General features: G+C 42.0%; 1 protein-coding gene across 2 annotated transcripts in view; it reads left to right on the plus strand.

Annotated features, from left to right (window-relative positions):
- LOC147635431 (ARM repeat superfamily protein) overlaps positions 1–14,070 on the plus strand; it is a 75,192-nt gene that overhangs the window by 24,664 nt on the left and 36,458 nt on the right. For both annotated transcript variants that reach the window (XM_086802691.1, XM_086802692.1), the window contains 11 exons: positions 3,280–3,523; positions 3,615–3,957; positions 4,069–4,252; positions 4,499–4,639; positions 4,737–4,998; positions 5,075–5,934; positions 6,145–6,287; positions 6,360–6,544; positions 6,641–7,081; positions 7,303–7,428; positions 7,537–7,602. In XM_086802691.1, the coding sequence (XP_086658817.1) occupies positions 3,280–3,523; positions 3,615–3,957; positions 4,069–4,252; positions 4,499–4,639; positions 4,737–4,998; positions 5,075–5,934; positions 6,145–6,287; positions 6,360–6,544; positions 6,641–7,081; positions 7,303–7,428; positions 7,537–7,602 (2,995 nt within the window). The remainder of the gene's footprint in view (positions 1–3,279; positions 3,524–3,614; positions 3,958–4,068; positions 4,253–4,498; positions 4,640–4,736; positions 4,999–5,074; positions 5,935–6,144; positions 6,288–6,359; positions 6,545–6,640; positions 7,082–7,302; positions 7,429–7,536; positions 7,603–14,070) is intronic.

A 14,070-nucleotide genomic window follows, 5' to 3' on the forward strand; every position in this document is an offset into this window, starting at 1 on the left:
AGTGGAAGCGTGACGGCTCCATTGATTGGTACAAGACTCGATTAGTCGCCAAGGGCTATGCCCAAAGAGAAGGCATTGATCATGATGAAACGTTTGCACCTACATCACGCATGACAACCATCCGGACTCTAGTTGCATTGGTTGTGCATAAAGGTTGGAATGTGCATCAGTTGGACATCAAAATTGCATTTTTGAATGGTGATTGGCAGGAATTGGTGTATGTCACACAACCTCTTGGCTTTGTTCAGCAGGGTGCGGAGCATCAGGTATGCAGATAGCACAAAGCACCATATGGCTTTAAACAGGCTCCTCATGCTTGGGATGAGAAGATACATGCATACTTGCTCTCTTGCCTCTTTTAGAATAGTCCCATTGAGAGCACTCCTTATGTTCGCAAACAAGGGGATCATCTCCTTATCGTGAACCTTTATGTGGACGATCTGCTCGTGAGACAGGCCGTGATGAGAGACACATTGCAGCTTTCATAGTAGCTGATCTGCAGAATGCATTTGATATGTCCGACATGGGTCTTCTGCATTATTATAAAATGGGTATCCAGTTTGTTCGGACTGAGGGGGGCATCATGTTATCTTAGAAAAGATACATTGAGCATCTCTTGGAACAATTCCAAATGACAGATTACAAACCCGTTTCTACTCCTGTGGATATTGTTTCCTTTTTGGCAACTCATGCATCTCATGGCTCAGCAAGAAGCAGCCGACAGTAGCCACGTCAAGTTGTGAAGTTGAATACAGGGCAACCTTCACAGCTATTGTGGAGTGTGTTTGGCTCTGTCGTCTTTTGGTTGATCTTGGTATGGGACAATAGTTTGCTACTACCCTTGTTAAGCTTTTAGCTTAATTAAACATGATTAATACACAAACACACGAACAGACTGGCACTCTCTTGCCACCCAACCATAGGTTCCAAACCACATGCAGTGGTACGGCACCCCCGAGCTAGATACCAACACAACCCGAGTCCTCACGAGTGTCACTGCCACGTCTAACCAGTGGGCTAACCATAGGCTAGGTCCCTTGGGAGACCCCTCTCCCAAGGTAGCGATCCACACATGAACTCTACAAATGAGCCACAATCCCACCTATATAGCCCAATGACCACTTGACACTGCTATAAACTGTGTTCGGCACCTCTTATAGGTGGATAAGCTCGCATTTAATAAGAGTCAAAGGGCTTGGTGTATTGAAAGGCCTTGTACTTCATTTCAATATCAATCAACTTATCAAAGTATTCATCGAGTATTCTACATGACTCTCTAGTTTAATGATCATTTCTTTGTAAGGTAGCTAGTTTGTTTGCTTTTCCATGAGCTAGCCATTTCTTGTATTTATTGTAATATTTTTTGGCCTTATAGACCCTTTGTGAAACACCCCAAGTAAGAGTCCACTTACATGTGTCCGCCCAAGACCGATTACTCACAATTGTATGGTCGAGATGCACGTCCAAGCTAGTGCAATGACACACATCTGATCAATACATAAACATACGAACAAGGGAACATAAAGGGGTGCTAGCACTTTCTTGCCACCCAGTCATAGGTTCCAAACCACATGTAGTGGTATGCCACCCCCGAGCTAGACACCAACACAACCCTGGCAAGCCTGCACCCAGAAGGCATGCGTTTTGCATACCACACACCTAGTCCTCACGAGTGTCATTGGCACGGCTAACTAGTAGAGATCCACACATGAACTCTATACAAATGAGCCACAATCCCACCTATATAGCCCAATGATCAGTTGATACTACTATATATATTATAGACTATGTTCGGCTAGTCTCTAAATACTAGCCTCGTTATGTCCAAACATGGAACACAACACTTTGGGTCTTTTGTAGATGTTAAGATATCTTTTTTTCTTTATTTTCTTTCTCTTTTCTTTCACATATCTAGTCTATATCCCCTCCCCCTCTCCCTTTGGTGTGCCCCTTACCTTATTTTCTTGCTTAGTAAATGTTGCCCTGCTACTCTCTTTTTCCCAAATTTTTTCAACCCAATCAATATGTTGTGCCTCAAAAATCACACCCCCCCCAAAAAAATCAATTTATCAGCTTCTCTTGAATTTCACATTCAATTTTTGTTTCCCCCCAAAAATTACCTATTTTCCTTGGATTTTGTAAATATTTTGTTCCTCAAAAATCCCCCCTCCCGAAAAAAATAAAAATAAAAAAAAGTAAAATTAATTTATCAGCTTCTTCTTGAATTTCACATTCAATTTTGGTTTCCTCCCAAAAATTACCTATTTTCCTTAGATTTTGTAAATATTGTTGGAATTTGTTAGTTAAATATTGATCATGGTTTTTTTGGGGCATTGTCATTAAACTTTGGTGATTATAAGTAAGAAAAAGGCAATGTGCCTTATGTACCTTACATATCTCTCTCTCTCTCTCTCTCTCTCTCACACACACACACACACACACACACACACTGCGCATACACACGTGTGTGTACACACCGTAATTTGTTGATTTTCATGATCCCAAGCACTTCAATTGCGGTATGAGAGCATAGGAAGTCAAGTATTACCAGAGATTAGCATACCGTAGAGAAATGAAGGAAAACCATGCACTGCCCAGTGCTCACCTTGGTGACATAATCTTCATGATCAAACCCGAGAGAAGCAACAAGACCCAAGTAATGACATGCAAGCTAAATTTTCATGGTACTCAATCAATTTTTCTTACTCATGGCCATGGTGCCCATGTGATCACCCTCTGCACTGGCACCATGCTCTTCATGTGATGTCCTAGAAATCTTTCAAGGGTCTGGAACATTTGGTCTGGACCTCCTACTGACTAGAGATCCTGTCATCATCATGATATACAAGCACTCAAAGCATAATGGACTTCTGACCTGCAATAATTCCAGTTGTTTACCTTGCTCTTATCCTCCCTTTCCATCATTGTGTCCTAAGGAAAGAAAGTGACATGCGAGAGCCCTTCTTGGCAAGGCTCAATATTGTTTTCAAGGGAAAGAGAGTCACTTACATAGGCCTTCGGATCTTTGTTGATACCGTACCTTGTACCTCATCCTGATGCATACTTTCTGTGCTAGTTCATTACATGCACTGTAAAGTACCTTTTTTTTTTTTGGACAGTTATTATATTTAGCTATAGGGTGTTCATGGCCATAGACTAGCAAGGGTTCTTCTGGGGTCCGTGCCATGGAAACTCTGAGCCCCACCACTAGGCTATGTGGCTGTGGGCACCTTAACATTTCTAACCACCTTGGACTGATTATTTCTGTTTCTATTGCAGAGACTCACAAGTTGTCAATAAAGGTGGAATTGTTCCAGTTGAGCTACAAGAGAACCAGGCCCTTTCTTTTTTTGAAAACAATTTGGGGTCCCACAGCAAATTGTTGAGGCTGTCCACATTGCGGTTGTTGATCCATTTTGAGTCTATATCTATTCTTTCACCAAGGGATGACTCAGCTGATCCAAAAAGGAGAAAGGGCATTGATGGAAGGCCTTGTAAGCCCAGTATTACAACTTCTGACAGTGTATGGGATTTTATGTGTGTTTGTGCTTTTTGTCATTCTTCTTGGTCCCATGTTTTCTTGCATCTCACTTTGTTGTGGGTTTTCTGCTAAGATTTTCGAGCAACTCCGGTCTCTTGAAGCAGCACCTTTCAGCCTCGAAGTTGGTCGGCAAAGCAGCCTCTTGCTCACCCGGTTGAAAGTGAAGGCATGTGCAGGGAACTTGCCTGAAGATTACCTGGTCCCTTTGACACATGCCATGGTTGGCATGTTATCGAATCGGTTCAAACTCCTTTGGGATGCTACCATTGATTGTTTGGCAGGGTTATTAGAAATGCAGAGAATGTCTGTGTGGGAAACCTTTGTGCAGCATCTTGAGTTTTGTCAAAGGCTGTTTCTTGGCAGGGAAGAACAGCTACATGCCGTGAAGGGTATTGATGCACAAGATGCAGCCACAGGTGGGTCAAAATTCCTTCGTTGGTAGCAGACATCAGGGTTGATATAATAGAGGTGCTATCAGATAGTGTTATATGAAAGTTTTGTTGCCAATCATATGTTTTTTCTTACAGAAGGTCTATCATCTCGCTTGAAGCTTTGTAGACACGACAAGGTTGAGAGCACAGATGCAGGAACTCTAGTCACTCTTCTGTTAAGAGCAGCTCAGAAGGTACCCAAGGTTGTAGAGGGCCGAACCCGGCAGCTTATTCCTCTCTTTCTTACATTTGTCGGACATAGTGCTCATGGTTCTGAGAGGCAAGTATTTACTAAGTCACGAGTTGCATTCCCCCCCCCCCCCCCCCCCCCCCCCCCCCCCAAAAAAAAAAAAAAAAAGAAAGAAAGGAAAAAAAACCCCACCACATGCATGTACCCGTGCCTGCCCCCACTCCCATAGATGCATCGGTGCAGGCACACTCAAGGTTGTATTTAGATTTCCTTAAGGCTGCCATTGACTGTTCAGTCCCTCATCTTGCATTAACTTCCTTTTTTCTTCAAAAATAGATTGTCAGTCCAAGAAAACTCGTTAAACGGAGGCAAAGATTGGAAGGTGGTTTTGAAAGAGTGGTTGATTCTGTTGGCCATGATGAAGAATGCACAGTCCTATTTCAAGAGTTCAGCTGTAAAAGAAATTCTAATAAACAGGTTTATTTTCTGTTTTCGTAATGGGTACATGTTTGTTAATGCCATAGTGGATGATAGCTATTTTTTTTTTCTAATATTATATATATATATTTTGCAGATTTCTGATGGACAGTAGTCCTGACATTCAGTTGAAAGCTTTGGAGTGTGTAATAAACTGGAAAGACAGCTATTTGACGCCATACGAGGAGCATTTGAGGAATTTGATCTCTGTAAAGGTGACACGAGAAGAGATGACCACGTGGAACATAGGGAAAGAAAGTGATCATGTGAAGCCGAATGACCGAGAGGAACTGGTCCCCATAATCATGCGACTATTGTTTCCTAAGATTCTAAAAACCAAGACAAGGCTCCATCATAAGGTAACATGGCCACAATCTATTGAAGCTTTTCCTACAGTTTTACGTTTGAGTTCTCAAATATTTGTATACTATCTAGACTGCAGGTGGTGTTCAAAGGAAGGCGGTGCTCTCATTCTTGGCTCATTTGGATGTCCAAGAGTTGGCTTTCTTCTTTATCCTTATTTTGAAGCCTCTAGAGAAGGCTTTTACCAGGGACGGCATGGAGCTTGCTCAGGGAAGATACGCTTGGGAATTGGCAATCAAACAAGGTGTGAAGCCAAGTTTCATTGAATGGGTGGACAATAAAAGCATAGCGGATCTATCATACAAGAAAAAGACAGGGTTTCTGCACATGGTAAAAGACATGTTGGAAACCTTTGATAAGGATCATGTCACTCCGTATCTTCATGCATTCCTGGCATTTTCTTTTAGAATCTTACAGGCATGCCAGGTAATTACTGGTGGTGAGGATACTCCGCCGGCTTCAACTCCTAAAGCAGCGGATCTGGCAGCAGTCAGTGGAGCAAAAGATTTGAGGACACTGGCTTTCAAAGTTATGGCCATTGTTTTTAGCAAGTACGACGACCTGGAGTTATGTCCTGTCTATTGGGACATTTTTTTTGGAATTGTCCGGCCTATGATCATGAGGTTCAGAGAAGAGGGTGCAAGTGGTGACTCTCCTAGTGCCTTGTTCTCATGCTTCCTGGCCATGAGCAGAAGCCTTGTCCTTGTCTCAGTTTTGCAAAGGGAAGAGGAACTGGTTCCGAATTTGGTGCCACTTTTATCCCATAAAAATGCTTCAACATCTGTAGTTGGTGCAGCCCTCAGCTTCATAGAAAACATACTTGAATTGGAAGACGAAGACACATCCCTAGTCACGGGTATTTTTTTGCCCCATTTGCCAGTCTTGCTATCAAATATAAGAGCTTTACTGTCATCGCAGCAAAGATTGGCCAGGTAAGGTTCAGTCTTTCGTGCCAGTCTTTGAACAGGCCTTTTTAGTCTTTTACATGCATAACGTTTATCCATTAGAAGGGGATATCTCACCCATCTGTCCCTCATGGACAGGGGATTTTCCCCTCCCACCCCTCTCTCCTCCCAAAACCAGATGCGTGGGGGAGATGTCTGTAAAGACCTTCAAATTTACATTGTGACCTCTTTTTTCAGTGGCAGAAAGGTCTCCTCTTCTGTTAAGCGTGGGCTACACATTCTGATTCAGATCAGCAAGCATATAAGCAGTCCAGCTGATGCTATTCAGCTCCTTGACATTCTACTTCCTTTTTTGTCGACAAAGAAAAAGGCTAGTCAAGGTTGGATTACCATGCTCTCCAGCATTTTTCTGTGCCAAAATCAGAGTTTCTGACTATGTTTTGTTTTTGCAGACGAATTAGTGGATGTTCTGCATGTTCTCAAAGAGCTTGCTCCCAGATTCAACATGGAGAGCTGTGAAAAGACTCTTCCCTTTTTGGGTCAGCTGCTGTCTTCCAATCCACATTTGCATGTGCGGTCTGTGGTCTGTCAAGTTCTGTCCGCCCTCTCTGTGGCCGAATCTGCCCTACGTTCAGTGGTATGATAATGCTACATGAAGTTATTTTGTTTGGAAAATTAAGATGCTGGCATATTCCTTTTCTTTTGAACTGTATCTCTGGCTTGCTTTGGACAGGCTGGACTCATATCTGACCTCAATGCAATATCAACATCTACTGTTGGAGAGTATGATTACGAACGCAGATTACAGGCTTATGGGCAGCCGTCTGCCCAATTCTTTGGACAATTGACTTACAACCAGGCTTTGCTAGTTATCTCACAAGCGATTTATGATGTTAAGTCTGATGACATCTCAATTAGGCACAGTGCTTCAAATTGTCTTTCTGCTTTCATTCGTTTTTTGGCATCAATATGCGTGGTACACCAGAAAGTTGTTGATGGGAACAACATGAATGGGAGAACATCTCTCACCATGGTGAACAGCATGGAAACTTGCTTTGATGAGAGCAGCTTGCCAGCTTGTTGGGACTTTGAATCTGTTAAGGTGGCTGTACAGAAGCTGCTGCTTCCCAATATCAGAAGATCGATGGGCTTGGATTCTCTGACCGTACGGCGGGTAAGAAGTGCTTGCATATCGGGTGTTTCTGGTAAATACGGTTTGGGTTGCATGTTGGGCTGTTAGAATGTTTGTTTATGGTCAAAAGGGAAGCACTCCAAGTTTTGAGCTTTTAGTCAGGCTATTTTGATGTAAGCTTACTAACTTCTTGGAACTTCAGCTCAACCTTGGATGCTTTGTTAAAGGGGTCCCTTCTCAAATTTTGTATCTCTGTGCTGCAGGAGTGGGTGGCGTTGCTCAGAGAGATGGCTTCGAATCTACATGTTATATCTCCTTTAAGCGAGCTTCTTCCTCTTATGAACTCAGATGCAGAAGTGGATTTTTTCAACAATATTAATCATATTCAGGTGTGTTTCTGTCAATGTTTTTCTCAAAGCATGCTTTACTGGGTCTGAAAATGGAGGAATTGTTTTCTTTAGAAAAGATTCAATGCATGATCTACTCCTCTTTTGTAGACTCATCGAAGAATAAGAGCCATGTCAAGGTTCAAGGAACTATGCAGTGCAAGGAAATTCTCCCAGGTATGCCTGCACGTGTGCTTGTGCTCATGCCAGCATGCATGCATATGTGCCCTGTGTGTGTGCATGTATGTGCGTGGGTGTGTGGTGGGTGAGTGTGCATGTGTGGGCGCATGAGTGTGTGTGTGTGTAACTGGCTTTCTCAGCAGGGTAGACTTGGCTTGTATATTATAGATGAAACCATGTGCTGCTTGTCAGGAAGTTATGAAGGTATAGAACATCTTTAGCGTAGGTCTAATGCCAAATTGCATGGCCTTAGTATGATTTTATTGTTAAATGAAACTTAGGAAGCTGAACCGGGTTTGGGAATGATTAGGAGTCATGATCTCCTGCTAGCAGCAACTCCCCCTTCTTCCCCTGGGTCTAGCCCCCGCCTTGCCTTCTTCCTCCGTCTTGGTTGCTCCTGGTAGCATTGTGCTCTTCTTTTGGCATTTGGTGAGCCACTTTCCTTTTTCAGAGGACTCCATTGCAGCCACTCCATCCACCCTGACTGAGGCTGCACCTCCACCGTGTTCTTTTAGGAGCGGATTTCTTCCTCCTTTCTAGCTCGGTGGTTTCACTAGAAGCCATGACCTTGGTTTGCAAGTTTGTTGGCAGCAGACTTGCAGTGGTGTTAGGAGTTTGTTGTGACCAAACCCTCTCCAAGATTAGCTAAACACACGTATACTAGATTCGGCAGGCTCAAGCTCACCATCCAACCGTAGATCGAGTACATTGGATCACCCCTGAGCATAGGGGTCAAGGGGGAGCCATTCAGACTATCATGTCCTTTGCTGGATTCAGGTAATCCCACAATAAAGTTGAATATATGCTCTTATGTGTGTGTGTGGAGTGCGTGTGTGAGAGCATATCTTGATACAGAGTTCTACACCCACTATTGGGCACTGATGACGTTAGTGGGGATGTCGTATGCATAATGGAGTTGATAGTTATATAGTCTTGAGGGTTGACTCCCATGAGTATATAACATGCACGTTCCTAAAAGGTGATTTTGGGCATGTTCCTGGATTCACTAGGTATATGTAACAATCCTCCAGACTTAAGGCGTTTGGCTTTTTTCACTTGACACCGAGGACACTTCCAAACAGTCTAAGACATACTTCAGCTAGTAAAATGTGCGTTCTAGCAGATCACAGGTTCGTTGCAACCCATGATAACTTGCCGACAGAGTATCATGACATATAATGAGGATCCTCTTTTTCAACTCCCTCACATCCGGTACATGCACCTTTTCGTTTTAGAGCAACAATCCATTCTAGATAAGGAACTAACATCTAACCCATGTATCAAGAGTTAGATTCTTTGATCTATGATCATTATCTTTGGAGCTCCATTGTTTAGATCTGCTGCCAATACCGACCAAAATGTCCGTCAGTCTAACATAGCCTTCTCAGAGAATTGTACAAGTGAGCCCCTCCAAATCTTCAAAGTATGAATCATAGCATAAAACTTTTTCTTTTAAGTAGGGTATCTCATTTGTGCTTCATTGAGCTTCTTGCTCTCAAAAGTAACAGGCCTTCGCCATGGAACAAAGTTGTCCCTATAGCATAATCATTGCCATCAATCGCAGCCACAAATGGTTTGCCAGGGTCTGGTAGGGTTAAGCAAGGTGAATCCTTCACCTTTAGCTTAAGGTTTCGAAAAGCCTCATCTAGCTTTTCATTCCAATCAATAGGACTATTGGACTTTCATCCCCGTCCTTTGAGAAGGCTTGTCAATGGTAATCTAATCTTAGAATGGAATTGTAGCAACTTCCGAAGGAAAACAATGAATATAAAAAAAGAACAAAGCTGTCTTTGTGTGAGAAATCAGCTAATCTATCACCTTTTGTATCCACTCATTGTCATTTCTCACGCCCTCCTTGGAAATCCGATTTCCTTGGTAATAATTAACTCTTTTTGGAAGAATCTATCACCTTTTGTATCCAGTCATCGTCATTTCTCACGCCCTCCTTGGAAATCCGATTTCCATGGTAATAATAAACTCTTTTTGGAAGAATTCACTCCTAGAGGTTTTTGCATATAGCTTCTCGTGCCTCATAATATCAAGATGAATCGGAGGTGCTGCTTAGACTCCTTAGGAGAACGGCTACATACCAAATATCTTCTAAGAACACTACAACAAATTTGCCTAAACAATCTCAAAAGAGATCATTCATCATTTGTTGGAACGTGGACGGAGTATTCGTGAGCCCAAAAGGTAACACGAGAAACTTCATAACGTTGTCTTAAAGACATCTTCCTTAGCAATGTGTATCTAGTGATATCTAGCACACAAGTCAATCTTCGTAAAGTAAAATGGGCCTTGTAGTCTATCAATCAAATCATCTGCCTGTGGAAAGGGTTATATTCTTTACTATAACTTTGTTCAAATTTTTATAGTTTGCAAACGTCCTCTAACTCCCTCCTTGTGCTTTAAAAGTGCAGGTTTCCCCCAAGGAGAGTTCCTCTTGTGAAACTAACCCATCTTGAGATACTACAACTGTGGAGCGATTTCATCCTTCTCCATCTAACTCATCTTGTAATGTGCTATACTCACAAGTTGAGCGTTCGTAACCAACTCAATTCTATGATCTATTGCGTAGTGGGAGAAGAATCATGTGGTAATTCAACATGAAAAACATTGAGAAATCCGTATTGACGTTATTTGAAACCCCTCTCTCCCATGGATCTAACTCAATTGAATGGAAAGTAAAATCCACATTATTAGATGAAAGGGGATCAAGAACACCATGATACTTTATAAACTATATTACTTAATTTTGTTGAATTTACAAGAGCGGAGGGTTGAACCACAAAATCATTCTTGAGACAAATGGATACCATCACATGAAAAGGAGATGGTATGATCCTTCCATTCCACATGGACATCTTGGTTCTGATAGTTATATAGTCTTGTGGGTTGACTACCATGAGTATATAACATGCACGTTCCTAAAAGGTGAATTTGGGCATGTTCCTGGATTCATCTAGGTATATATAGACTATTCTTTATCGAAAATAAGATCTACCCTATCTAGATTCATATTCAAAAAATCTAGACGCTCGATATAATCCTATATTGTAATAGGTAATTGGTACACTCATCTACTCCACACTTGTCCATGTCTTGCCCGATAGACATGATCACTTGATTGCGTTGGTGCCCCCAACTTTTGTACCAATTTGGCATTCACGGAATTGTGAGTACTTCCAAGGTTAAACAAGATGACTATAGTCTTTGTTGAAAATACAAGTGAATAGGGTGTGTGCGGGAACAAGCCCTTGGTTAGAGGTTGTAAAAGAGAATGTGTAAATATGAAAGAACCTGTGAAAAGGTGAGAAGAATCTACTGGGAGAGAATAAAGGATAGCATGGGAAGATTTAGGAAGTGTGGAGATATTCTGGGAAGTGTGGAGATATTCTGGGAAAAGTGAAGAGGTGGAGAGAATCAGGGAAAAGAGGTGGAGTGAATCAAGGAGAAATCAGCGGGATTAGATGCTTGGATGTAAACTCTATAAATTGAGGCATTGCCCTAATGAGAATTTGCTGGTTTTTGAGTATCCATGCCTACATTAATCTATTTGTTAATTACCCACTAATTACGTCTTAATTATTTGCTAATCACTTTGTTAATGATGTTGATTCTAGTATTTGATCCACCATAGCTCATCACAATGCCCTGATTTCAACAGTCTTCTCCATGTCTGACCCGGCATATGGATTAGATCAGTGGGACTAAAAAGTGCGGAACTAATGTTACAATCATTGCATTGATAGTACATCATGGTTGGAATGTATAACATCAATTGGATATCAAGACTGCCTTCTTAAATGGTGACTTACATGAGGAGGTTTATATATCTTAGCCTCATAGTTTTGTTGAGAAGGGGCATGAATCTAAAGTATGTAGGTTACGAAAAGATTTATATGGTCTTGTGCAGGCTCCTAGAGCATGGTATGAGAAAATAAATGCATACATTGTTACAAATGTTTTTTGCAACAGTCCAACTAAGAGTACCTACTCCTCTATGTAAAGAGGAGTAAAGACACACGCACGCACGTATGTATATATATATATAGATAATCTATATAAAGATATAGATTATAATCTTTAATCTTTACTCCTCTATATAAAGAGGAGTAAAGATTATCTAGTACTAATGCTTTAACAAGAAAGTATCAACAAAAGTAAACTTAGGATTACCCTTAACTTTAGTCACGTTTGCCGCTTTAGCATCACCCTTTGCCTGTGGGAAAAACTTATGCTTGTGCCCTGTTGGTTGTAATTGAAACATTGGCTTTCTCTAATAATGCAAAGTCACTTCGTTATATGTTTTAGCTAGCGGATTGGCATTGTTTTGCTTTTGGACGGCCTTCCGAGGTTTAAACTTTCATTTAGCCCTATGTCCTTGCTCGTTCGTCTTGGAGACACTCTTTATGTTACCGGCCATAGTATCATCGAAGATCTTAGTGAAGTGGATAGCCTCCTCCGTTGTCCTGTTGAGGTTCCTTTGAGCCTCATTTTGGTAATTGCCCGACAATCCATGGACAAGAAATCTACACAAAGTGTGCCGATCCATGTGCGTATCACAGGCAGCCATGTCACGACCTTTCTGCACATATTTGTCAAGAGTCATATCCTGCATCTCAAGCTTCATTAGCTTGTTTGAACCTCAAGCTTGTCCTTGAGTTGAACAAATTCAGCCTGAAAACGTTGCCCCATGTCTCAGGTTTTACTTTTACTCTTTCACCAAGTCAAGGCTTTCCCTTTGAGGAAAGCTTTACCATGTGAATCTTCTTGGTATCAATGAATGGATGAAATTCAAAGTGAGTGTTGTCACCCCCAAATATATTGGGAACAAAAGAAGGTGCTATCAATCTTGGGGTTTGTTGAAGAGGAGTCTTCACAAGGGCACATTGGAACAACTCAAGTTGGGTACGTATTGATTGCATCTCCTCCTTAAGCTGATCAAAATCAGCTTTCATGACATCCTCAATGTCAACTTCCTGCTCCTTGATTTCCTCGTTGTTACGTGCACGACATCGTGACTCATCATTGAATTCAAGTTCCACCATTGTGAAAGGAAGATAGAGAAGAAGAGTGAACAAGATAAGGTGCTCTCGTGTCGAAGGCAGGAAAATCAAGGTCAAGAGTGTAAAAGGCCGATCCTTTCTCTTGCTCTCAGTGTTAAAAATATTACTTATCTCACGTTTTCTCCTTTTGAACTTTGCACAAAGTTTTATACAAAAAATTATTTTCCGTTTTCTTTTCTTCCATGTATGGATTGGTATTGATTTGTTTGACCATTGTGCAGCTGCGCCCATGCTTGCTCCACCGTACCTCTGCTACATTAGTGGCCGGATGATTGTATGGATTGTTGTGTGTAGGTACAACAAGGTTCCCCTTGCATCATCCATATGTCTGGAGCCTTTCTGCACGGTTGTATGTGCCAATGTCCATGTGTGCGTTTGCACTGTACGGATAATGCAGGAGAGCAAGTAGTCAGAAGTAAAAAACATTTGAGGTGAAAATTGTATGTATAGAAGAGGGAAGAAAGTGGTCAAATAGCCTCTTGACAAGTGTCCCCCCTTGTGTGCCCAAACATGCTACTTGACATGTGGTGGGCTGCTGACCTTAATGAAGGGGAAGGGGTGCCCCCAACTCATAAGTTGTCCACCCTATTTATTATGTGCGTAGGTTTTAGTGTTTTGTGAAACTACACCGTTCACATTAGTTATAAGACAACTGAATTTTATAATTAGACCAAAACCAATACTTACCATTTGCAAGACATAAGATACAATATGTTAGATTCAAATAGGAGTATGCACACGCATCCACGGGTTTCGAGGTGTCTCGGGTCTCGTGGACATTCATATGCATTAAATTGAGCCTATGTCCATGCAAGACAAACAAGTTCACACATGGAAAGCATTTGCCACATAGTGTGCTCATGCACAATGCTATTATACTTCAGATAATTTGCTTATCTTCAAGCATTGTAAACTTGTAAGCGTCTATAATCCTCAATAGGTAGACTATGGGCCTCACCATAGCATCCGTGGTCTTCACACGCTCCCACCAAGAGGCGTCATCTGCCCGTAACCTACACTCTTGGCTAGTGTTTGTACGGGACTCTTGCATGTCGACAAACTTGTCTCGCTAAGGAAAAGCCCCCTCAAAGCACCGCTACAATCCTTCAACCGGCCCAACATGAGGAAGTTGTAGGCAAACCGGGTGTCGGAATATTTGAGGAGAGAGAGAGAGGACCTCTTGTTGAACTCATGCCAAAGTCTTTGGTGATTGAGGACAAAGGAGACCATGGTGGCCTCCTCAATGAGCGGGCTGATCCATGGCAATGCCCCTATGTCCTTGAAGAGGTTGTTTAGGCAATGAGTCATACAAAAGGACACCGTGACATGTCCATACATACCTTGGAGTATAGCTCCTGCCGCCCTATTGGAAGGCTTCCCATCCGCAACAAATCCC

Source organism: Cibotium barometz, chromosome 9 (assembly GCF_041138505.1).
Source record: "Cibotium barometz isolate CiBa-2024 chromosome 9, ASM4113850v1, whole genome shotgun sequence".
Taxonomy (NCBI): domain Eukaryota; kingdom Viridiplantae; phylum Streptophyta; class Polypodiopsida; order Cyatheales; family Cibotiaceae; genus Cibotium; species Cibotium barometz.